We start from the raw sequence: 26357 nt of genomic DNA, 5'->3' as shown, positions 1-26357 counted from the left end.
CAGTCAAGGGCATGTACCTTGGTTGCGGGCACATCCCCAGTAGGGGGTGTGCAGGAGGCAGCTGGTCGATGTTTCTCTCTCATCGATGTTTCTAACTCTCTATCTCTCTCATTTCCTCTCTGTAAAAACTCAATAAAATATGTTTAAAAAAAAAAAAAGAAGTACCTCTTTGTTCTCTGCTTTCTGGAGGCAGTCAACGTGGAACATTTCTGCCCTGGATTGGGGAGGGGTCTCTGGGTGTTAATACCAGGAGGGGGAGCACAGACTCCTTCGAGGGCTCTGAGAGGGGAAAGGCAGCACCCCCTCACCTCTAACCCCAGGACATTTCTTTAGAAGCAGAAGCCTCATCCCGTGCAGGGGCCTGTGCTGGCTGCCTGCTTCTCAGAGACAAAGAATTTGATGAACATCCGACAGGGGAAGGGTGAGGGGGGCCTGGCCTGCAGGGAGGGTCAGTGGTGCCTGCTGGGCTGTCTCAGAGGATATGGCTTAGGTTAGGTCCTATCCTTTGGCGACTTTAGGAGGGGAGGCCGTGTCCTCCGCTCCCCACTTTGACTCAGGGGTGGAAGTTCTTGCTCTCTGGCCTCATAACTCAGTGGGTCATAGTGGGATGCGGCAGGCAGGAGGCTTCTGTGGCTGCACATGGGCGCTGGCCTGCAGCCCAGGACCCGAATCCCTGCAGGAGGGCCGGATGGAGGCCGGGTGGGTGGTGGATTGCTGCGGTCCCGCCCGGCGGCCCTGGGCCCCCAGCGGGAGGGCCAGCCCATTGCCCTGCACCGCCCAGCCGCCCCAGGATGCCCACCGCCCCGGGTCGCAGATAGCAGGCCCGGATGGCAGTGGGGCAGGCAGGATGGCGCTGTCCTGCCCTGCCTGCGGTATGCAAATTAGCCGCCATTTTGTTGGTGGTTAATTTGCATACCATGCTGATTAGCCAATGGGAGGTATAGCGAAGGTATGGTCAATCACCATGTTTGTCTATTATTAGATAGGATAGGTGTTTTGTAGGAACTTATGTTTCCCAGTCCTTTCACTAAATCTTACTCTGCATGTGCCCTGTCAAATGACAGCACTGGCATTTTAAGTTCTAAACTGTTGCATCCCCTGCACATAGCCTGACATTGTATTAGATACTTACTCATTACACACTTGGTGAATGAATTTCCAGAGTGACACTGACCAAATGGGACGGATCTGGAGGATGGAGTGAACGGGCTGGACATACTTTGTTTGGAGTCAGAAGCTTGAGTGCTGCTTCTTTATTTATTTTTTTTTTTGAGTGCTTTTTTCAGAGTTGTCAGAAAAGCAGCGATTATACCTTATGCTATACATTCTGGGTCATTAGGATCTAATGGTTTAATGTAGCATTTCCCAAACTAGTTTAATGTGATGTGGTGCCAGGGGGAAATTTCCTATATCAAGAAAGCTTGGGAAGTCCTGGATCAAATGTTTCAGTTTAACTTTAAAACTTCTCAAAGCCTTTATTTACTATGTCAATGTGCTTTGGACTCTAACAGGGAGATTACTACGCAGCTTTTTCCAAACTTTTATTCAGCAGTTATTTAGGACAGTTCACTATGATCTGGGCACAGTGCTAGGTCTTGGGAATACAATACCGAGCTGAACAGACCTGCTCTTCGCAAGTTTATGTTCCGTGTGTGAAATAAATGCCACCCAAATATTTATTATAAACACAGTAAACGATATAAAGGAAAAGGTCATTGGTATTTTATAATAATGCAAAACATACCTCTTCCACTCAATATAAAAGATTGAAGCACAAATATTTCTCTTCAGGCTTTCATCAGCATGGTTCTAATAGTCTACCTTAGTTATTAATCTTGTCACAGGTCTAACATATTTCCCTTGCTAAAAAATGCATAATTTTTTCAGAAGTAAAGCCTAGAGGCAAGACACCACTCATTTGTGAAAAGGTCAGAATTAATAAATACCCCCAGATGCTTGATGAGAATAGCCCCAATTTGGGGGGGGGGGTTACTTAAATTAGAATGATGTTGAAACATAAGATATGTACTGTGGTCTATGCTGCAACTAAAATGAATGTGGACTGACGCAAGGATCTGATCCACAGTGGTTCCTATTGAAAGTAGCAGATTTGAGTAAGCAAGTCTTCATCAGTAATGCAAACCCGAACCAACTGCACTTGGTATATTGATTTCTAAATGACAAGGTTATTTTTATAGATTGTATTTTTAACAGGAAAATACAATGATTTTAATGTGTCATTAAATACTCGAGTTTATTTTTTCTTCCTTTTATGAACATTTGCAAAGCACGAACTATGTGCTAGACACACCACAAAGAACTGGCGAAAACAAAGAGGAAAAAGCCTGGTTGTGCTTTATTTATCCTTGTGATGAGGGGATTGGGGGTGGGGGTAAGCTAGAAGGAAAGCCAAATTAATCACTTTCAGAAGAAATCAACTGGTATGTGAAAGCATGCTGGACATTCTAAACCTTCAGATTTGTCTTTACTTCATTCATGCTGGTCATTCCAGCACATTATCAATCAATAAAAATTGTTAAGTATTTAATGGCCCAAATATTTGATGAAGGTCCTAAATGACCTAAAAATTGAGTCCTTTATCAATGTAGGGGTACTATAAAAAGTAGGTGTATAGTTGTTTGTACAGAAAATAATACAATAATTAATAAATAATACAAGAATAAACTCTTCCATGTACTCACAACTGTAAACCAACTTTGCCCCATCCTGTTATGCCTACTAGAGTATGACATTGGTTAACAAATGTGAAGAATCAAATTTGTAACTCCTGTTTGAGAGAATTTAAAGGATTCTTTTGTCAAATAGTTATATTTATAATTACAAAGTATCTATCTCAAATCATCCAAAAAGAGGTATTTCTCTCTTCTCTTCTTCCCAACAGCCCTATGGGTAATTTTTAATATTTTCAGACCAGGAGATAATTACATTTAGACAACACGTAAGAGGATGATAGAACTAAAAATACTTAAATATTTTGACTGATTCCATCCTAGTAACTATGAATGGGATTGACGATTGAAGCAGACCAAAGTTATGCCACTCTGAAACTGTCTTTTATTTTAAGCTGGTTACGAAGAAACAAGCCTCAGAAATAACCTTTGACCTTCACCCCTTCCCTGCCTAAGAGATTCAGACAGAAAAACCTGCTTCAGGAAGGGAACCTTTGCATAATCACCTCAAGCATTAGGTAGGAAGGATCCAAGCAAGGCCGTGTTTACTAGATGCCCTACTATGTCTCCTTGTTTCTAGGCTGCCAAGCAAAATTTGCCTGCCAAACATAATGCCCTCTTCCTCAACTATCTATAAATTTACCTTCTTCCTTTAAGATCTCAGACCCCTACCCCACCCTTTTTTCTTTGTCCATGACATATATACCTCACTTTTTGGAATTTTCATGCTTATGTAAATTCCCTATGCACATGTATTAAAATTTTGATTTTCTCCTATTAATCTGTTAATTTGATGAGCCCAGATAGAAAAATTTAGGTAGGAGTGTAGTAAGCAGACAGACATGAGCAGAGCAAGGATGATGGACCAGGTACAGAAGGTCACCAGGGCAGAAAGCTCTGGGTGCCTAGCAATGGGCAAAACTGGGAACAAGGACCTCGCCCCGCCAGGGTAACCTCGCCTTCCCTAGTATACCATAGGTCATGCAGTTTAGACCTCTGATCTTTTATATTGTCAGTCATGTGATTCAGACCCTCCCCTGGCATGTTGCTAGTCATGGAGTAGACCCCCTTGGAGGAGGAACAAGGGGTCAAAGAATGGCTTCATGTTGACTCCCATGTGGGTCCTTGCACACACTCCCTTAAGCATTAACCCCTAGGGATAACATCTAGGTCTCGGTTGTGTTCCAGCTCCAGGCCCAGAAAAGCAACAAGTGATGCCATGGCTGACATCAGGACCAGCTGCATTGACTAATGAACTCTGCCCTGGCCTTGACCAATCAGTGGAGACCATGACTCTGAAAGGATACACCTGGAAAGCTGATGAATATTCCATTGAGATTCTCCCCTGGGACTTCCCGTAAAATCCCCACCCTTAAAGGCCCTTAGGATGGAGAACCCATGGGCTCCCCCGCTCAGGAGCATGCCCATGCCTTTCCAGTCCCCCTCCTCTTCCCTCCAGGTACACTATCTCTCTCCCAAGCCCCAAAGACCCCTTCTTTGCCTCTGTAACTTGTTTCCTAAGCCCGTGTCGTCTACACATCATTTCTTTTACCTGTGTGACTTTCTAAATAAACTTTCTCTTATGGTTTGAGTCTTGACTCTGATTTGTTTCTTAGCCAGAAGTACTGAGGTTGCGGAACTGATGTCTGGTTTGCCTCCACCAGTCTAACACCTGGTACCATTTCTGCCACCACCAACAGAGGGGAAAGCATTCTTTTTTTAAACCCCCACACTATAAATGTTACTTTTTTCTCTGCCATACCCCAAGATTCTACGTCAACTATGTTGGCACATCTAACAGAAAACCAACTTACCTCAGACCTAAATATCAATAATATGATAAATAAGGGAGACTCATCATTTAGCATGACCCACATAATCCTTTAAATTTTTCTGTACATATAAAGAAAAGGTTACCTCATATAACCTATAAAAACATAAACATATTCCAGAAAAATAACCATTATAAGTTACTGTCACTCAATATCAAATCTTGTATGTCTTTCAATTTCTATCTAGTTTCCAGTGAAAGGGATGGGGGCGAGAGGAGGAGGAATAAACCTAACAGGACTAGTTGATTCACAGGTTCACTTCAGACTGGCTGGACTATGTCATTATATCAGCATGCTGTAAAGACTGGTAGGTCAATTTTATTCAATTACGATCAGGCTACTTTAGGTCTCTAGATATATAAGGTGCTTAATTCAACTCTAGCCATGGCTAGAACTAAGATCATCCCAATGCAAAACATTATGAAAGACAAATAATTATTTACTTTAGGCTGAACTTATTTCTTTCCTGGTTAACAATGGCAATAATTTTTTAAAATATATTTTTATTGATTTCAGAAAGGAAGGGAGAGGAAGAAAGACGTAGAAACATCAACGATGAGAGAATCATTGATTGGCTGCCTCCTGTACGCCCCCTACTGGGGGTCAAGCTCACAACCCGAGGCATGTGCCCTTGACAGGAATGGAACCTGGGACCCTTTGGTCTGCAGGCCGATGTTCTATCCACTGAGCCAAAACAGTTAGGGCAACAATGGCAATAATTTTAAAACACATTTTCATTTTCTTAGGGGTTCACTACCAAGGATGAGTTAAACAAGCATATAGATTTGTGGCCTTCTCTAATTTTCTTTCCTACATCCTGCTTTATCCCTCATAGCTTTTATTTCTTACAGGAACTTTTATGACTGGTATAAGACTAATGAAATTTCAATGAGTTCCCTAATAGGTAACTTGCTTTATATAAATTTCATCTCTAACTTCTAGAAATAAAGACAGAAATTTTGTTTAATTTTTTAATAAACCATAAGATTTAAATACCCAAAGAAAAAGAAACAAAAATAGATATTTAAGCCAGCACTAACTTGTGTTTCTATTCTCTCTTGGTACTGGAGGCCTGACTTACCTAGGACTAGAGTAATACAGTTATGATGCTGGTGTAACTCATTAGAATGAGTAAGTGAAAATGGGCGATGGCTTGATAAAATCTGCTTCCCAATCTGGAAGTCAAGAGCATTAGTAGTTCACATGAGCCCACAGCAGAGACTTGCCTGGGTCTTGTCTGTGGAAAAGTATGTCTTACCGTACTTGCTTCTTCACAGCTCAGCACTCCCTGGCATTTTGATCCTTTTGCCCATTGATGCTCACTTTAGTCTGTCAAAACATCAAGGGGGAAAATCCCCAAACTGAACAGACGAATAAACACTTTTAATGTGAACAATCATATTCAGATCAACCTCTTTCAAAAAAATACAAGTCAGTGGGTTTTTTTTTTTATCCTTAACTCAAATATTGCTATTTTTTCCACCTGTATTAAAATGGCACTTTTCATTTTATGGACGTTAGCTAATTATTCGCTACTTGCTTTGATTCTTCTCTGATCACATTGGTACCCCATTTTTCTATTTGAGCCTTTTCTATTGCAGAATATTTGATCTTTGACTAAGTTTATTTCATTTTGTGAATAAGTCTGCTATTAATCAGTGAAAATCACAGAAGGGAAAAAGAAGCAGTGAGCACCAGTGAGATCTCACTTCAATATATGTAGCTTTTATAAGAAAAACATTCATTTTTATTGTGCAATCTAAAACCATTATCGTGTGATACTAGGTCTTTTAGCATAATCAAATGAGCTGACATTCAATATGGACAGCTTACAAGAGACAAAGTATAATGCACAAATACTTCCGGCTGGTAGAATTTCAGCAGCGTGGTAATCAAGTGCAGCAAAATTTCCCTTATATCGAATAAGAATCCAGTAACCTCTGGATATTTTTGGTAACGTTAAGAAAAAGGTACTGCAGTCAGAAGATCAGTAATCTTTAGACTTCAAAGACTGGCTACCAGAGACCACAGTGAAATATTAGACATGAAGCCAATGAAAAACATTAACTTAGAAAGGAATGGTTTTCCCAAAAATGCAAAATTATCCTATACAGATGCTTAGTATACTAGGATCTGACAAGTTTATAATGGTAAAACAGCAGAGATAAATGATAACATTATTTATATCTTTAGCGCCTGAAGGACACAGATTTAAAAATCAGCGGCTAGAACACCTATGACAGCTCCTGAGACAGGTTATCCTATGCCCTACATTCATTCCATGCCTGTGAGGGCCAGTCTGAATGATAACGTGTAAGAGTGAAAACAGTGACCTAGTATGTGAGTCAGAAAGTACTGGAAAAGTGACAAAATTGTATGTTATTAAATGACAAAACATATTTCGAAGCTTTATTTAAAAATCTCTCACTGTTCATTATCAAAGTTACAAGATTGTTTGCATACCAATAGACGGGACTGTAAACAGGAAATTTTCATTAAGGAAAGATGGGTTTACTGTAATTTGATCTTTTACAAAAAACTGCTGCAAGTTATTGATAACAGAATTTCTCTTTTACTTTCTTAAGTCTAATTCTCTTGAAAATTAAACCAATGTTTCCACTCCCTTGAGCTAAAGTTCAACCATGGTCACCTTAGGAAATACCCCTGTTTATTTGTTAATCAGAAATACAAATTGAGTGGCACATATTTCCATTTTCTTCTTAGGCCAAAGGTTTCGGCTTCATTATATTTTACAAGAAAACAGAAGACTTGCAGTGATCCTGTAAAGTCTTTCCTGTCGCAGCTGAGGTTTAATGACGGCAGTGGAGGAAAGCAGTGGTGATGCAAAGCAAGACCAGCCCCAGTGCCCTTATCAGACATGGAATCTTTTTCCTGTTTGGCTTGCAGCAGGGTTTCTGGTCAGGTTGCCTCCACCAAACCTGACTGAAGCAGAAGGGTAACATGCTCTGGTAAATCCTGTCGTAGCTGATCCTTCAATCTGTGGGTTGTGGGATGATACTAATATGGAGAAAATTATCCGGGTAGCTCAGATGTTCACTCAGCCACTGTAGAGGTGTTTCCAACATTGGCTCAATTCCATGAATCATCACTTGATTCTTTCTTTCCCCATCTATTCCAAGAAAGAAATCCAATAATAATCAACATGACTTAAAACAGTTGAAGAAAAAAATTATCTGTCTTTTAAGAGTCCTTAGTGAATGAGATGGATTTTTACAGCTTCAACAGATTAAACCTGGTCTGTCTTCTAAGCAGGAAATGTGGACATGGAGAAAGTTCAGATGTTGCAATATATATCACCCAAAACAGAAACCTGAGGGTTACAATGAATTCTGATAAAAATTCGGTTGCTATATGTGAAAGTATTCATTCTTTCTTAATTACTGTGCTTACCTAAGATTGACGTTAGTGAAACTATAGTGGAGAAAACAGCCCACTGTACCCACTGACCAGAATTTATTTTAGCTATACATTAAAAACTGTACTATACAACTATTAAAAATGGCGGGTACATGAAGTAGGTCATACAAATTTAAAACAAATAAAATAGATACGTGAGTAGAAATCATCAAGAATAAGATTTGTATTTAGGAAGATGTTTAATAAAACAGATGGGAGCTGTAGGTTAATTTTCAATAAAGTTGTTCAAATACATATCAGAAAGTTTTAGAGACATTATTAGAATAAGAGTTAAAGTTTTAATGAGAAGGAACTGAGAGTCTGACTCAGGAACTTCTGTTTTAGTCATGAAACCTGATTGACTTTTGTTAACACCCATTCGCTAATTAAAAGGATACTGTCATTCACACTTTTCTTTTAAATTCAAATTTTATTACAAATTAAATTTAAGGTTAGTTTTACTTCTTTTATGATTTTGGGATGATGTTCTGACACTCTTTAAAGTAAACAGAAGCACCTAGGAAAACAAAGAAAGCAAAACCAAACTCCTCTTTTGGGGGGAAAAAAAGGAAAAGAAAGAAACCGTGTCACTCTTTTAGTACAATTCTTGATTTGTCACTTCAAAATAAAATATCTAAACCTCTCAGTTTCCTGGAGACAGAGACAACAAGGAAACAGGGAATTAATGGAACCACATGAGAGGGAAATACCCTACTTTCCCCCCATTTTGCTCTGTTCAAAATGACTTTTGCATCTCTAGTGCTCCAATGTCTAGGCAAAACAGGCTAATGATGTATGGTGGAAATGGCTTGGCTGGCACCTGAAACAAGAGACCCTTTTAAAGAAATATTTAAACTTCCTGTTAGAGGCAGCACAAGTCCTGGGAGGTGACAGTCAACAGATTGACAATAAGAGAGGGTACAAAAACAGTACAGAGAATTGATAAAAGAATGCCAAAAATACAAACTTAACACACTATCAATTCCCCAAACAGCCAAATAAAAATTCCAAACAAACTCCCAAATCATTGTCATAGTTTAAAAGATTAAGCTATATACAGAATACTATAGAAAGCAGGTTATTAGTCCTTTGAGAAGATTGAAAATGTTGGTATTCAAATGGATACACCCTCCGCCATCTGGAATGATTCATACTTCGTAAATTCTAGATTGCCAAACTTTACTGTATTAAATCTTTCTTAGAATATTTGAAAACATTTCCGGTGTAGTTCTCTTTATATTCTTATTATATATTTCTTTGAAATATTTTAATATTCTCAGAATCTTCCTCCTACTTAGCACTGAGTCAAAAAATGAAAGAGCATTGGTATAAGAGTAAAAGTTCCTTATCTGTAAAGTTTTTCCTTAAACCAGAGTCACTTTTGGATATTCTGAAACCGAGTAGAAGAAACAAATTACAACTCAGTATCTAAAATACTCTGCCCAAAGTATTTAAATGCAGGAGCAAACATAGTGTGTGTTTGAAAGGCAAAAGACTAGCCCTGTTACCCAAAAGGATACTTGGAGTTTAAGTTGTACAACAGAAGCTGGAGAACATAAACACGATTCAAACACTGTATAACAAACCCAATAAATCACATTATCACAACCCTGAATAGGCAGCACTGATTCTATGCTTTAATTTTAGGCCACTTTTAATCTGCAACTTAAAAAATGTCACTGACTAAATTTAGACAACGAAGGAAGTGGATCTAGTTATATCCTTCAACACAACAGTTAAAAATGTTAAATATATTATTTTGGTAATAGTAGTTACAGATTCTCTCTTATTCATCACTGTATGCCCCCCACAGTGCCTGGCACCTTAATAACTAGTCAATAAAGGTTTTCAGGGCTTGGATAACTTTGCTGCTGGTAAAATACACTGTCACAATAAATTTTTTGAGACTAGCTTTTGATGGCTAGCAGGACTATATAGAAGAGCCCTACCTATACACACTGTTGGTTATTACAACAACAAAAAGTCAAAATGTTTCCAGATAAGCCAAGACGTAAGTATATATGCTATCACCTAAACTCATGCTACCATAAATAACAACAAAGCATGACTGTACTGTTGGGACAGAGGGAAAGGTCTCCTTAGTCCTTTAGTTGTAATACGAACAACATACAGCAGATTAATAGGAGAAAATGAAAATTTTAATATGGGGAATTCATATAAGCATGAAAACTCCGAAGATAGTGAGTGAGGCAACATTGGGTATATATGACACTTTGGGGTAAAAGAGAAAATGGGAGATGGGGTACTAGATTTCAGAATGGGTGATTTACAGGTAGCTGAGGAAGCATGTGGTAGCAAATTCCTGCTAGGCAACTGGGAAACAATGGGACACAAGGGTATCTAGCCTAACTTGGTGGTCTTCCTGACCAGTGCTAGCAGGGTGCACATTCTTAGGGTGATTAAGTCAAGGCTCCCTTCCTAAAGCAGGAATCTAAGCAAAAGGGGAAGTAAAAAACTTCCCAACTTTGTTGGCCTTTAACTGATTTCAGTGTGAAATAAACTGCACGCCGGGGTGGCACATTTTGGGGATGCTTGCTCCCAACTCCCACAATACATTCTGCTAATATCAGAAAGAACAAAATGGAATGGTGAAAAATTAGCAGAGGTTTCTTTTTTTCCTAGCCGTAGAAAGGAAACACTTGATGATATTGCTAAAGTAAATCATGTTTTTGGTAAATATGCCTTTGTGTTTCAAAATGCGAATCTAGAATTTAATACTTGGGGATAAGAAATATGTCACTTCAAAGCAAATGACTCAGGAGAAAAATGTTACTCCACACTTCACCCACTCAGATTCTTTTTGAAAGTTAGTTTGATGCTTTAAAGTAGGCAAACACTGAGATGGTAATTAAGTGAACTAGTTCTATATAAAATTCTCTCAGACAGAGCACTTTTTGGGGGTAACTTTGATTTCAATATAATTTCAAACATATGGAAAAGTTGCAAGAATAGTATAAGAAATTGCTCTTCACCCAAATTCATCATCAATTTTCTACATTTTGTCCATTTGCTTTATCATTCTGTGTATATGTAATTATTTTCTTAGTCATTTGAGAGTAAACTAGAGGCACTGAACCCATTACCCGTAAGTATTTTAATGTGTACCTTCTGTTATCAAAATAAAAATATTTTAACATTGATATTGAAGGGACCAAAGTTTTCCTATCCTAATACAGCTTTTTGGGATATTGATTTTAAGCTGGTTATTAGGAAACAAGACTCAGGCCTTGGCTGGTGTGGCTCAGTTAGTTGGTCATCAGGCCATGCACCAAAGGGTCACAGGTTTAATTCCCCGTCAGGGCAAATGCCCGGTTGCAGGCTCAATCCCTTGTAAGGGGCATGCAGGAAGCATGGATGCTCTGCTCTCACACTCTCCCTCTCCCTCTCCCTCTCCCTCTTCCCCTCCCCCTTCCTCTCCCCCTCCCTCACTCTCTCTTTAAAAACCAATTAAAGAAACAAACAAACAAACAAGACTCAGAAAGAACACCTGACATTCCCCTTTCCAGCATAAGAGATTCAGATGGAAGACCTGCTCCGGGGAGGAAATCTCAGCATGCCGCCTTGGCCTAATTGGATTTAAGTCTGACAAATAGGAAGACTCCAGAGACACCCCTCCCCCACCCCCCACTCTGTGCACTATTACTTTCTGAGTTGCCTACTGAAGTTAGTTATCTCAATTTCTAAATGAATATTTTTAAACCATGTTTCCTACCTTTTTAACATCATATTATCACAAACAATTTTACTAAACAAAATATTTTGAAGAATTATTATTAAAGAGATGAATATTTACTGTAACTAAGTAAAAACTGTAACTGACTACTCACTTATTTTTAGCACTTTCTTGCTACCTGTAAATTGCCCATTTTCACTTTTAAAATCTAAGACCACTGTTCCCCCTTTTCTCTTTTGTCCTAAATGAGATATATACCCAAACCTGCCTCGCTGTCTTTGGAATTTTCATGCTTATGTGAATTTCCCTTATGCAGGCATTAAATTTTGACTTTCTCCTATTAATCTGCTGTATGTTGTTTGAATTATTAGCCCAACTAGAAGAACTTAGGTGAGAGGAAAAAGTACTTCTTGTAACCTCCACAATATAATCTATATAATAAAAGCCTAAGCGACCATTATAGCAGAACAACCAGAACAACCGGTCACTATGATGCGCACTGACCACCAGGAGGCAGACGCTCAACACAGGAGCTGCTGCCTGATGGCCAGTGTGCTCCCACAGGAGCTCAGCCAGAAGCTGAGCTCATGGCTGGCAAGCACAGTGGCGATGGTGGGAGCCTCTCCCGCCTCCACAGCAGCGCTAAGGAGCAGTGGACCAAGCGGTAAGGAGCAGCGAGCAATAAGGAGCAAGGGGTCCTGGACTGCAAGAGGAATGTCCTCTGAGGAGTCCTGGACTGCAAAAGGGTGCAGGCTGGGCTGAGGACACCCCCCTCTCCCCCGCCACCGCCAGTGCATGAATTTCATGCACTGGGCCTCTAGTATTATGTAATAATTTCAAATTTTATCAAACATTCACCATTACTTTCACTCCAGTCTAGGATCTAGTCTAGGAACCACACATTGCACTTAATTTTCACTTCTCTAAACTCTGGACAGTTTTTAGTATTTTGTAATCTTAACCACTTTGAAGAGTACATGTCATTATTTTATAAAATGTCAACAGCAATTAAAAAAAATTCGCACCCGAGGATATGTTTTTATTGATTTTCAGAGAAAGAGGAAGAGGGAGAGAAACATGGATCAACTGCCTCCCATATGCACCTGACCCAGGATTGAACCTGAAGCTGAGGTATGTGCACTGACAGGAAATCAAACCCACAACTTTTTGGAGTATGGGATGATGTTCCAACCAACTGAGCCACTTGGCCAGGTGTCCACATAGCAATTTTTAAGCTAATTATTTTAATTAATCTTGTAAATATAAAAACAGTCATTCATAAATCCTTTGGGTTTGTGACTTAAGGAAAAGGACAGAAACAAATGTCGAAGTTTTGTATTTTCTTTAGGTAGAGATGGAATTCAGTTCACTTAGGAGATCATATATCAATAAAGTGACAATCAGAATAAAATTTCATTTCTTATATGTATCTCACTTTTAAGTCCAAGTATTATGAAATAAGATTGAAATGTATCATAATTTTGTATTATCACCAACAGCCTGATAAAAACAAATTCAATTCTGAACTAGCATCTACTTTAAAGCATTTTTATTCTTTTTAATCCTCAGCTGAGGATATGTCTTTTTTTTTTAAATTGATTTTTAGAGAAAGAGGAAGGGATAGGGAAAGGGAGAGAAACATTGATGTCAGAGAGAAACATCAATCAGTTGTCTACTGCATGTGCCCTGATCTGAGATCAAACCCACAACTTAGTATGTGCCCTGACCAGGAATCAAACCTGCAACCCTTTAGTGCATGGGATGACGCTCCAACCAACTATGCCACCAGGCCAGGGCTATATGAGTCTTTTATGCCTAGACAGGAACATATTTCTTTTAGAATTGCAATCAGCACACTAGTTTCAAATTAGTAGGCAAATCACTTAACCTTCTGAGTCTGTTTCCTCATCTTAGAGTGTGGATAAAGAATTCTAATCTTCAAGGTTGCATGGAGGTTTAAATGGGATAGCCAAGTAAAGAATTCAGCACAGGGTTTGGGCATAGTAGGTATTCAAAAAACTGAGTGACCTTCTTCCCCATTCCTTCCTTCCTCTCACTCCCTAAAAAAATAAGTGTCAAATATATTACTAATAGTGAAGACAGAAGATCAGTTTTTGAAAGGTCATAGTTTAGTATCAAGTAAACACTCACTGTAATTCTCTTCAATCTAAAGACTCAATCATTATGAAAATAACAGAATGAATGACATTTTAAAAAATTCCTCAAGTGTTGTAAACCCTCTGGATTAAGCCAGTAGTGCTCCCAACATGTATATTCGGTAGAGCACGTCATGACAAGTCAAATGAGCCCTATTGTACTATGATTATGTTGCTTAATACGTCTTAGGTAAGGTTCTTATTTTCTTAAAAGATGAAAACATTCTTGGAAGGTTGGGGGGGGGGAGTACAACTTCCAAAATTTTTGTTATTCATTTAAAAAATATTATTTGAGAACTTACAGTATGTGATGAATCTGTCTTTTGGAGATTTCTATTAGCAATGGCTCATAGCCTTCCCATCCTAATCTACATTTTAACCCTTATTTTTTAGCCAATTTTCAACAAGGAATATGACCTAAATGTCTTTAAAAATAGGTCACTTGAGATTCTAGAGAGAGGTATAAGTTTCATTCTTACCATTAATAAGTATACTAAATATGTGAAATCTCTGAATTTAAAGGAAGCCAAAGAAATGGCTGGTATATCTTCATGGGAAAATGATTTTAATCAGAAAATTTCAGTTTAAATAAAGAACTTTCTTTTTTAGTTCACACTTGTGAATATGGAATAATAGAAATCTAACACTACACACTGTTACTATGTTTTTAGCTTTGTGGCTTCACATTTACATTTTATAATTCACCAGAAAATGACTTGGTTTGCTCTTTTGAAATGTGTGATGCTGAAGGTAGAACTTCTAAACAATACTGAATACTTCTGAAAAAGTTTTAAACAAATAAAGAGATGAGCCTTTTGATTACCACTGGTCTGAACAATTTTGTTCTGTCTGACAGATTCTGTAACCTCTGATATGTTCATTAGTAAAATGCCAACTAATTGAATCCATCGACATGAAAAACCACAGGCTGAAATCTGAAGTGCATACATCACGTTGAAGGATTTTGACTCAGCCTCGCGGTAATAGTCAGTGAGGTCAGGTCAAAGAGGGTTAAACCAAGTCAGGATATAGCCAAAGGAATACATCAAACGCTGATTTTAAAAGGGCAATTAATCTTAGACAGAAATGCTTCCTGGGGAATGAGATCTCAATCTTAAGAGCACACTACATGATGTAGCAGTAAAAATGAACATATACAAGCTTACAGAGCTTTTATCCTATGATCACAAACAGAAGGAGAGTGCTATTTATCAGAGAAATACAAACTCATTTAAAAATACTTACATTAACTTCTTCCGGATCTATACTCACTTAGCCATACAGGTCTTAATGAACATGTATTATCACAAGTTAATATATACTACATATCTCTTTCAATGCATAAACTTTATATATTTTAAAAAATTATTTCTGCTTATATTCCCAGAGCCTTGACTATTAACATTTTATACAAGATTTTCAAAACATGGCCATGTAATTTTCATTGATTTTTGCTTATAACCTTTGTATTTCATAATGAGGATATAACCCAAAATTTAATCTAAAAAAAATCCCATATAATTAGCTATAATTATAAATAGGACACTATTAAATTAAGTAAGACCATTTAAATAAACTAAAAGCCTCCTAACAATAAAATAAAAATGTGGTAAAAGTTAGAAATTAAAACTTTTTCATTTACTCCCCTACCCCTCCTACAATTTTGAAAATACAGGTTCAAATGCTTTGATCTGGTTTCATAAAACAACCAGTAATTCCAGTTGGGTATAATAAAGCCTATTAATATTTGTCAAGTATGAATAATAGAATAGTTCAGAATTGTTTCATATAAATATAGGTGATAATTACACAGTTTTATACATGGCCAGACTGAGATTGCACAGGACTTATTTTAATGAAGAGATGACTAGCTTTTAATCACCTGCATGCGTTATTATCTTGTTACGGGAATTTTGTTTTCTAGTGCTAAAGGTGAAATATTAATTGTGCAAGGGTCTGTTTCCACTTCTAAAAAGCCATGTTAATTCATTTAACTTCTTGAGATTTAGGTAAAGAACAATAATTGAGGGAAATCAGAGGCATCTCTGACAGGTCCAGTAACCTCATCTTCATTAATGGAGAATAACAAAAATAATCAGTTTATTACTTCCTTGATTTTAGAAGACATATGTCAATGGATTAACTCACTAACAGATTCTAGATCACCAACATTAGTCCATGTTACCCATGTGTTCAGACAAAGCACAGAGAGATGGGGGGAAAATAAAACAGTCAAGGCAAAGAATTGGACTCGTTTTAGTTTACAATTTGGTGGCATAATGATAAACTCAAAAAGAGAAAATATAATTATCAAGTTAAAACTAAGCCTAACAAATTGCTTTTGTCAAACTTGAATATTGATCTTTGCTCCTGAGGGCTACATATGAAAACCTTTTTGAATTCCCATTGTGTATAACACTGTATCTTTTTTAAAATATAAAATACACATTCAATGAGGAAGAAAAACAACAAAGAGCAGAATGTGTTAATATGAAACTGAAAGGGTGAAGCTCCCATTAGAGCCCAGTGACCCAGTCCCACATGTTGGGCTCAATATCTCAGCAAAATTACAAAAGGGTGAAAAGCTAGAAACTTCAAATCAATGTGTGTTCCGTGGCTTAGTCTTCAATAAAAAACTTTCACTATCAGATAACATTTTCAGACCTCTAGCCTTAAGATTTTACTTTTAATACATTTTGACAAGTAAATGATAATAGAACTGGCCATAGTAACTATGGAGATGCCGTAGCTTATTTCTTCCTTAACAAAGCCCACCTCCAGCATTTCTAATCATGTCCAGAAATTAATTTCTAAAAAAAGTAACTATCAGGGCATGGAATTCTTGCCATACAGAGTTCGTCATACATTTACATCTCTGTGCATAGGATAAACAGCAATAAGTATTTGTCTCTGCACAGTAGGTTTATTAAAAAAACCCACCACCACCACAACAAAAAACATTTATTTGAGAAAAAAAAATACTAACCAACTCATAAGAAAACAACAATAACAGAAAGTGTTCACTGTAAAACCTTGGAATGATATGATTTAAAATCTCATTTAAACAAACTTAATTCATTTAAACACATACTATGAGGTAGGTAGTAGGAAACATCCTCACTTTATAGAATAAGAAACCTGGATACATTAAAGAAAAAAACAAAACCCATTACTGAAATGATCTTCCAATAAAAAACTGCAGATACAAAAAGATATTAGAATGAAAACAAATTCTAAAATGAGTGAAAAAAGAATTATTGAAAGTGTAAACCATTACTACCTTTACTCCTAAACCCTAATTCTGATGAGGGTTGTAGGTTCTGTGTTTCTACGTTATGAGTTTTTAAAAATGGAAATGCCATGTCTTTGGGGGACAGTGCCATTACGCACTGTCTATTGCTGGTTCAAACTTAAACTAGAAGGATCTGCCTTAGATGAGTAACATGAGATTTAGATATTTCTTTGCTCTAATTGCTTTATTTCTGACAAAAAATTATTATAACCCTCAACAGCTAACTCACTTTATAAACAAAATCTAACCATATTATATAGAGCAAAGGAGGGAAAAATATGAATACATTATCTTTTCTTACTTTTTGTAAAAACTATTCTGTGGTTTCTCATAAATCTATAAAAAAATAAAGCAATATAATATTGCCTTGGCAGCATGGCTCAGTGGTTGGGTGTCAATCTATGAATCAGGAGGTCACAGTTTGATTCCTGGTCAGGGCACATGCCCGGGTCGGTCTCTAGTATGGGGTGTGCAGGAAGCAGGCGATCAATTATTCTCTCTTTCACTGATGTTTCTATTTCTTTCTCCCTCTCCCTTCCTCTCGGAAATCAATAAAAATATGTATTTTTAAAAATAAAGCAATGCAAATAACAAATTAGTATGCCTAAATGGGATATTATGACTCCCTTTGCTGAAAGTTGTTAAAATGATTTTTCAATGTACTAATTAGGCAAAAAAAAGGTCGAACTTAAGTCACTTAGTTCCTCAGTAATTTCCCCACATTTCTAATCTCACTGAAAATTTTCTTCATATTTACAGGAGATAAGTAGAAAACTATGGCTAGTCCTCAACAAATAGAGACTATTAGACCAAATATTACTCCTTAACCAGCTCCTGGGTAGCTGGTGAAGGACTCCACCTCTACAGTGGTCATTTGGTTTGTTGATCTGGTTCCTCCTTTTCATCTAATTTCTGTGCACCTTTTTAAGACTTAGCTCAGTCTCACTGCTTCTCCAGAATGGATAAAACAGCAATTCTAGGTGCTTTCTACTATTCTTTGCATATCTCTAGTACTGTACACACCACATCTGTATACGTTTCTGTCCACTCCAACTGGACCAAAGATTCTTAAAAGTTGGGACTATGTCTTAGACATCTTAATATCCCCAGTGCCAGAAGACAGTAAAATGCAAAGAAATTTAATGATGAATAATGAAATTTATAACTTCAATTGGAAACCAAAAATTAAAATGGTTGGGAAGGGCCTCAAGGTAAATAAGTTCCCAGGCAGCAGGGCAGAAATGAAAATGAAAAAAGGCAAGTGGCTACAGGATTATAATTGTCGGTAAGAATCATGCAGGGAATCCTTATTAATTTGCCATGGAATGTAAGCTTTTCCTTACACATACAATCCATTTGTAAAATATCCGTATGAATTCTGGATTGAAACAGCCCATCTGTTACGGAGAATTATTCAAAGCAGGGACAGACATTTTTATTCTCTTAAGCCTAACCTACTAGGTTTTTATACATTACAATTAGAAAACTGAGAAATGAAATATGACTGGGCAAAGCTTACAGGTGTTCTGTATTCTCCCAAGTAAAAGAATACAAGCTATGGGCTTTAACTTTTGCTGTTTTTTGTTGATATGTTGTGTGTGTGTTTTTAATGTTAATGAACAAAGAAAAAAAATTCACTTCAAGTCTCATACAGAAGCTTAGCTCTGAGTCATTTTAACTAAAGCTAACACCACAGAAAAAATTTACCTGAGCTCACCTTCGATTACTTCCTGTTACCTCTAACTTGGCTAACTCCTCTAGTCATTTATAAAATAACAAAAAGAAACACACAAAGCATCATTAGTTACTCCACAAGAACAATGACCTAAAGCATGTCTTCATAATTAGTATATTCTAACTTCATGTGATGAAATAAAGGCAAAATTCCTTCATGCATGAATAATTTCTTAAAGGAGTAGTAGACAATGGTGCCACATAAGTTTTATGAAGTACTTTCTCTGTCATCTGATGATAGCCAGTTCTTTATCCAAACACACCCAGTCTTAAAGTCTTTCGCTTTCAACCTAAGTTGGGTGCAGATGTTTCAAAATGCTTCACGTTTAACAATGCCACAGGCATACTGAACCAGACAGTAAACAATCCTTGACTGAAATAGTGACCTGTTTTGAATATTCCCCACAGATCCTGAAATGACAGTTATTTTCCAATATGAGGTGACAAAAGAAAGAGGCAAATAAAAGTTTTTTCCAAAAATACTTATATTAGAATGTGGCCTCCTCTTGGTATGAAACAATCAAATGTACCTCAAAAGTATAGGTGCTACTTATAGCATTTCAATTATGTCTATATGGCGTGTGTGTGTGTGTGCTTGCTTGTGCATGTGTGTTTCCAACCAATAAATGCATGTAACAATTTAGGTGTGAAGACTGTTAAAGAAAGATATCCACCTACTGCAACTGAAATCACCTAAGAGGCAGGTTTGTGGATTAAAGTTATGAATGGCTACCTCACCACTCCCCTCCAAAAAATGCATGGGAAGTCACACTGCGTATTCTTTAGGAACAGATGTACTTGTAGGACATGCTAAAAATTTAGAAGAGAATAAAAAATCTTTAAAAGAATAAAAGGCCTCCCAAATTTGTGTACCATTCTTGTACAGGGCTGTGCTAACCTTGCATGTACTGTGCTGGATGTAGGATGGCAAAACAGCACAAAGGTGCATTTTGTCAGCTCAAAGCATGTGATCGCTTTTCATTTAAATGCCTGAATGTCATAGACACCATTTTAAAAAATTCCACAAGAGTGGTCAGAATCATACAGGAACTCTAAAATAACAAAATGAACAAAATCAATATAGTAGAAGTTCAGGTTCTTAAGATCATACCAGGAAATATTATAAGAGAGAACAGCACATAGGCGAGATTAGGTACTAAACACAAAACAGAATGAAGAGACAGGAAAAAGCAACATTTCAAAATGTTATTTTAAACTAAACAAAAAAGTTTAAAAGTTTAAAAAGTGACAATGAAAATAAATGGTAGCATAGTAAAGTGGGAAAAAAACAATGAACCAGGAGATGGAGATGACCTGAGTTCTAAACCTAGTTCTGCAAATAAGTAGTAAGAAACTAATAACAAATCATCTAAAATAAGAGAATGAACAAATAACTCTAAGGTTCTTTAAAGATGTCAAACACAAAATTAACACCCAACCAATTTCTTCCTGCTCTTTTCTAGTAAGTTTTCCTGCATCATTCTGTGTACTTGTTGACAAGTGTGCTGCTGGCTGGGGGATAGATCATTACAGCAGAACAATTTTCTTCCAAAGTTTTAGTTTCATTGTGATGTTCTCATTCAATAGTCAAGGATCTTATAAAGATGTATTATTTTAAATGACAATGTTTTGAGAGTAGACTGTCCAAAAAAATGAGAAAAGAAAAATAAGGTAGCCATTTGACTATTAAGCTATAACTTACAATTTATTTATTTTTATTTTTTAAAAAATATATTTTATTGATTTTTTTACAGAGAGGAAGGAAGAGGGATAGAGTTAGAAACATCAATGAGAGAGAAACATCGACCAGCTGCCTCCTGCACACGCCCCACTGGGGACGTGCCTGCAACCAAGGTACATGCCCCTGACCGGAACAGAACCTAGGACCCTTCAGTCTGCAGGCCGGCGCCCTATCCACTGAGCCAAACGGATCAGGGCTATAACTTACATTTTAATTACTCTTAATTAATGAAGGCATTTTTTTCAATGTTCTTTAAAATACTACGAAGTACTCAAGAGAAAGAAAAAAAATATACAGTACAGAGAAATGAATAAATGAAAGCCAATGCTTGCAGTGAGGTATGAGGCTCACATCCCATCTCTGTTAGCAATAAAAATGATTAATCTCTTAATCATACTTCAAATGGAAAAACTAGTCTATATTCTCAAATCTTCAAGAAAGTAGCAAAACAGACAGGAAATAGAGGTTGTTTTGTGTGTGTGTGTGTGTGTGTGTGTGTGTGTGTGTGTGTGTTTAAATCCTTACAGCATGGAGAAAATAAACTGGAACAGTAAGTATTCCTAAATCAATAACAGTTACAGAGAATGCCCCAATCAAAATTTCTGTAACTTGACTTCAAAAATAAAAAAATTCTAATTATCTCTGTAAGTAGAGGAAAATAGCAATATTGGTTGTCTCTGTAGAGGGGAACTGGATTAGGGCTTCGTGAATAAAAGTTGAAAAGAAACTTTACTCTAAATTCCTTTAAGTACATTTTGATTTTAGAACTACATAAATATATTTTCTATCAGAAAATGATTTTTAAATTATTTACAGAATACAACACATAAAAGCTTTGATAATAGGACTTATCAAATTTAAATATTTTACTCTTTTAAAGAAATTTAAAAACCAGACCCAGAGTAGGAAAAAATTATAAATCATATCTGATAAGGACTTATATCCAGAATATATAAATAACTCTCAAAATTCAGTAATAAGAAGACAAATAATCTATAAAAATTTGAGGAAAAGGTGTGAATAGATATCTCATTACAAATGTCTAGTACATGAAAACACACTCAACTATATGCTAGTGAGAATATAAAGAAACTAGAACTCCCAAACATTACTGGAATGACTGTAAAATGGTGTAGCCAGTTTGGAAAAGCTTAGCAGTTTCTTAAAAAGTTTAACATAAATGTACCATACTACCTAACCATTCTACTCTTAGGAATCAATCTATCCAAGAAAAATGAAAACATATGTCCACCCAGTGATCTGTATGCAAACGTTCATAGCAACATTATTCATAAAGGTGAAAAAATGGTAGAAAACAAAAAGAGAATAAAAGGGAAAAAAAGTGAAAAGGTGGAGCCTGGCCAGTGTGGCTCAGTGGTTTAGAGTCAACCTATGAACCAGGGGGTCACAGTTTGATTCCCGGTAAGGGCACATGCCTGGGTTGTGGGCTCAGTCCCCAGTGGGGTGTGTGCAGGAGGTAGCCAATGAATGATTCTATTCCTCTCCCCTTCCTCTCTGAAATCAAACAATCAATATATATGTATATGTATTTAAAAAGTAAAAAGGTTGAAACAATCTAAATGCCCACCAATTGGTGAATGAATAAATAAAATATAGTATATATACCCGATGGACTACTACACAGCAATTAAAAAAGGAAACTACTGAATCACACTACAAATGGGATGAAACCGAAAACATTATGCTAAGTGAAATAAACCAATCACAATTTTGTGTGATCCCATATATGTGAAATATCCAGAAGAAGCACATTACAGAGACAAGAAGCAGACCAGAAGTTTCCTACAATTGACGGTGAGCCCAGATTAGCTGCAAACAAGCAAAACGAAACGACTGAGGTGATAGGAATGTTCTAAAACTAGATTGCAGTGATGAATGAACAACTCAATAAATTTACTAAAAGTAAAAATCATTAAACTGCCAAGAAATTATTTAATTGAAACTCTTACTGAAAACTAAAATTACACAGTAATGAAAATAGATTAAGATTGGAAGACAGTATTATGGTCAACATAATGTCAATTATGCTATGATTTAATGATCATAAATAACATTTCAGGTAATAACACAAAGAAAGAATTCAGTAATTGAAATTCTGAGTAAACACTTAACCCAGCATTAGAAATATGAGGGTGTGCAAGGCATCATCAAAAACCTTAACTATATGGTCTAGTAGAATACTAGTACACTCATGACAAATGACAGCAAGACCTAATAATATATTTATAAACTCTTAAACCAATAAAACCTGTTCAATTTCAATAATTCTGAGTATTGGTCAATAATTTTTTGTTTAAATCAATCTCTGATGGTATTTTAGATGCCCCCTCGTCCCCTGCCCCCATTGAACCTTTGTGCAATTCAGAAGTGCTACATACACACAGGAATGACAGAAAAGGCAGGCATATTTGATTAAGAAAAACAAAGGTAAGATATTTTATTTTACTACCTCTTATTCCTTTAGAATGAAGAAACACAGTGGAAGATTAAAAATAGTATTTACCAGAACTGAATTTACAAATGAAAGGCTCAGGAAACCAAAGATGTGATAAAAGGATAATTTTAGAACAATGTATTTTATTTGGCCAAAGAGTCAATTCCTTATTTTATTGGTGTCAGCAATTTATAAAATAAATTAAATATTAAGTGCTTCTGTTTCAAAAGACTTTTCCCTAGAAGATAATGAAAATTTCTTCTGGCCCAGCTGACATGGGTCAGTGGTTGAGCTTCCACTGAGGAACCAGGAGATCACTGGTTCAATTCCTGGTCATGGTACATGCCAGGGTTATGGGCTCGATCCCCTGTGGGGTAGGGGGAGTGAGGGTAGAGGGCGCGGGCGTGCAGGAGGCAGCCAATTGATGATGTATGTTATTGTTCCTATCTCTCTCTCTCTCCCTTCCTGTCTCTAAAAAAATCAATAAAAACATATTTAAAAAAAAACAATTCTTCCTGAAGTAACTAGTAAAAGTTATAACTGCAGAATGCTTACGTTTATCTCAGTAACAAAGAGAAAGGAAAGAAATGTTTTACTATGGCTAATATATTACCTTCAGGAGCAATCGCAGAAGGACAGACTTCTTTGAGGAGATCTCCTAAAGTATGCAATTGTCCATCTGTAGCCACAGGACGAAAAAGCTTCTGAATGAAAGGTCGTTCAGTCGTTGTCTATTTGAAAATGAAGAAAGAATTCAAACAATTAAGTCTTTGTTACTATGAATAACAAATTAATAAATGAGAAATTTAAAGCTTGCTGTAGATTTCTTTGGATACAGTGCAATCAGAAACATACATCATCAATGTGGTATTATTGCCCAGAATGCTTAACATAAAGTCGAGTAAATCTAGCAACGAGGAAACAATCAAACCCAGACTGTGCAATGCTCTAAAAACGACTGGCCTAGATGCCTCAAAAAAGTTTTCAGAGGCAATAAAAAATAAAACAAAAACAATACAAAAACATTAAAAGAGACTGACAAGATATAACAATTAAATACAAAAAATAAACCTTGACTAAATACTGGATTGGAGAAGAAAATTTTAAAATTCAGCTATAAAAGACGTTTTTTTGGAATAACTTGGGAAATGACGAATAAAAATCAGCAACTTCATTAAATGTCAAATTTCTTAGGTGTCAAAATTGTGGAAGGGAAGAGAAAGCAAATGTAGAAAAATGTTAACTACTGGTGAATCTAGATGACGGATATATATTGTTTTAGTTGTTCTTTATTTTAACTTCTCTATATGTTAAAAAATTTTCAAAATAGTAAATACAGCAAGAGTTATTAGCACTATGTCTTAACTTATTGCTAATTAATTTTAATGTTTCACCCACTTTTATAATTAAGTTTCATTTTCCTAAACTACTTCTACAGGAGCATGTCAATGATGATGGAAACGTCATCATGACACAAAGTGCAGAAGAACTCTGGAATCAGCCAGTCTACTAACTGAAGTATTATTTATGAGCTCTATGATCTTGTACCCAGTTTCTTCAGAAATTTGGGACATTCTCTATTGCTTTTTAAAAAAATATGTATTTTTATTAATTTCAGAGAAGGGAAAGGGAGAGACAGATAGAAACATCAATGATGAGAGAAAATCATTGATTGGCTGCCTTCTGCTTGCCCCACACTGGGGATTGAGCTGAAATCTGGGCACGTGCCCTGACTAGTAATCCAAACCATGACGTCCTGGTTCATAGGTCGACGCTCAACAACTGAGCCATGCCGGTCAGGTAATTCCCTATTTCTTAAGTTTGTGTGGGAATAAGGAATTGTGCCAAGCACAGAGTAAGTTAATAAATAAATATATGATAAAGAGAATAAAAATAACCTTCTCCCCTTGTTATTTTATTTTAACACATTGTGGACAGATCACAAGAATTATCATGTTTTCATATTACACAGTGTTTTACAAAGTATCATACTTTAAAAAGATATTAGCTTGTAAGAATATGTAATAAATAACTTCAAAATGCAATGGGGAAAGAACCAAGATGGCAGCATAGGTAAACACCTGAACTTGCCACCGTGCACAACCACATTAAAGCTACAACTAAAAGACAAAACGAATATCATCCAGAACTAAGGTAAGGCTGGCTGAGTGGAAATTCTTTAACTAGAAGGAAAGAGAAAAGCATATTGAGTCTGGTAGGAGGTGCAGAGGTGTGGAAGTGTGGAGGTACAGAAGCAGGTGTGCATCAAAGGGGCTGGCAGCTGGGTACGCTGTTGTCTTTTTCAATCGGACGGGAGATACAAGCTCCCGATTGCTCTGAACTCCAGTTCCGGGTGAGAATTTGGGGACCCAGACTCATACAGAGAGAAACTGTACTGTCTGGCATTGGGCCGGAACGTGAGGGCGGGTTTCTCACAGAGGTGCTTGCAGCATTCACTGTTCCTACAGGGGGCCACAGGACACAGACCCCGGGACCACTCAGAGGCAGAGCAGACTGGCAGCCATTGTGGTTTGCTCCACCCTGGTGATTCCGAGACCCCACCCCACCCAATTTACAACCCCAACCATGCTGTGCGCAGAGGCTTTTGCAAACGAATGGCCTGACCTTTCTCCGCCTAAAAACCTGTCAGACTGTAGCTGGGTCAGAGAACCCTAAAACTTCCAAAAGAAGGCCTAAGGCTTTTCAGCAGCCTGCATTACATCACAGCTGCACCTCATCTGGGCACCTCCAAACCCCAAACAAAGAGGAGGAATCTGAAGATCTTTCTGTAACTCCTGCTGGGTGGCCTCAGGCAGTGGCTGACTTTGCACCTCCTTGGAGATCCAAGAGCCAGTCTACACAGTGGTCAGAGTGAGACCACACCAGATTACAACTCTTCACATCCATAAGAGACACACTCAGGGGGCAGACTCAGTGAGCGCCAAAACCCCACTGAAGCAAGTCCTGCCTCATAAGGTGTCTCCAGCACAGAAGTTCTCCATTGTAGACACAGCTGGACCTCATAGCCAATTGACCTGGATGTCAATTCTTCCCAGTGATACCAACAGCAATCAAAGCTTAATTACAACAAGACTGTGCACCCAGCCCACAAAGGGATGCACCAAGAGTGTCCACCTCAGGTAATTAGGGAGGTTGAGCAACTGGGCCCTATAGGCCACCTAGCACAGAAAGCCACTCTATCAACACAGGGAAGCAGCCAAAATGTGGAGACAAAGAAACTGGTCACAAATGAAAGAAATGGAGGAAAGCAAACCACTGGATATAGAATTCAAAACCACGGTTATAAGGTTACTCAAGAATCTTCTAGAAAACTCCAAGAAATTTA

The 26357-nt window shown here is 37.2% G+C and overlaps 1 protein-coding gene across 3 annotated transcripts in view; it reads right to left on the bottom strand.

Moving 5' to 3' along the window:
• The window catches only part of ATG5 (autophagy related 5), a 171994-nt gene that overhangs the window by 31119 nt on the left and 114518 nt on the right, over positions 1 to 26357 (bottom strand). For 2 of the 3 annotated variants that reach the window (XM_006777214.2, XM_015572750.1), the window contains 2 exons: positions 23625 to 23742; positions 6905 to 7652 (listed from right to left, as the gene is read on the bottom strand). In XM_006777214.2, coding sequence (XP_006777277.1) covers positions 7516 to 7652; positions 23625 to 23742 — 255 coding nt within the window. In that variant the 3' untranslated portion in view covers positions 6905 to 7515. Of the gene's footprint in view, positions 1 to 6904; positions 7653 to 23624; positions 23743 to 26357 lie in introns of those variants that run through there. The other variant, XM_015572749.1, reaches the window with a different exon arrangement.

This window comes from Myotis davidii, unplaced genomic scaffold (genome assembly GCF_000327345.1).
Source record: "Myotis davidii unplaced genomic scaffold, ASM32734v1 scaffold68, whole genome shotgun sequence".
Taxonomy (NCBI): Eukaryota; Metazoa; Chordata; class Mammalia; order Chiroptera; family Vespertilionidae; genus Myotis; species Myotis davidii.
Note: the sequence above shows the minus strand (reverse complement) of the source record. Positions and strands in the feature narration are given on the sequence as shown.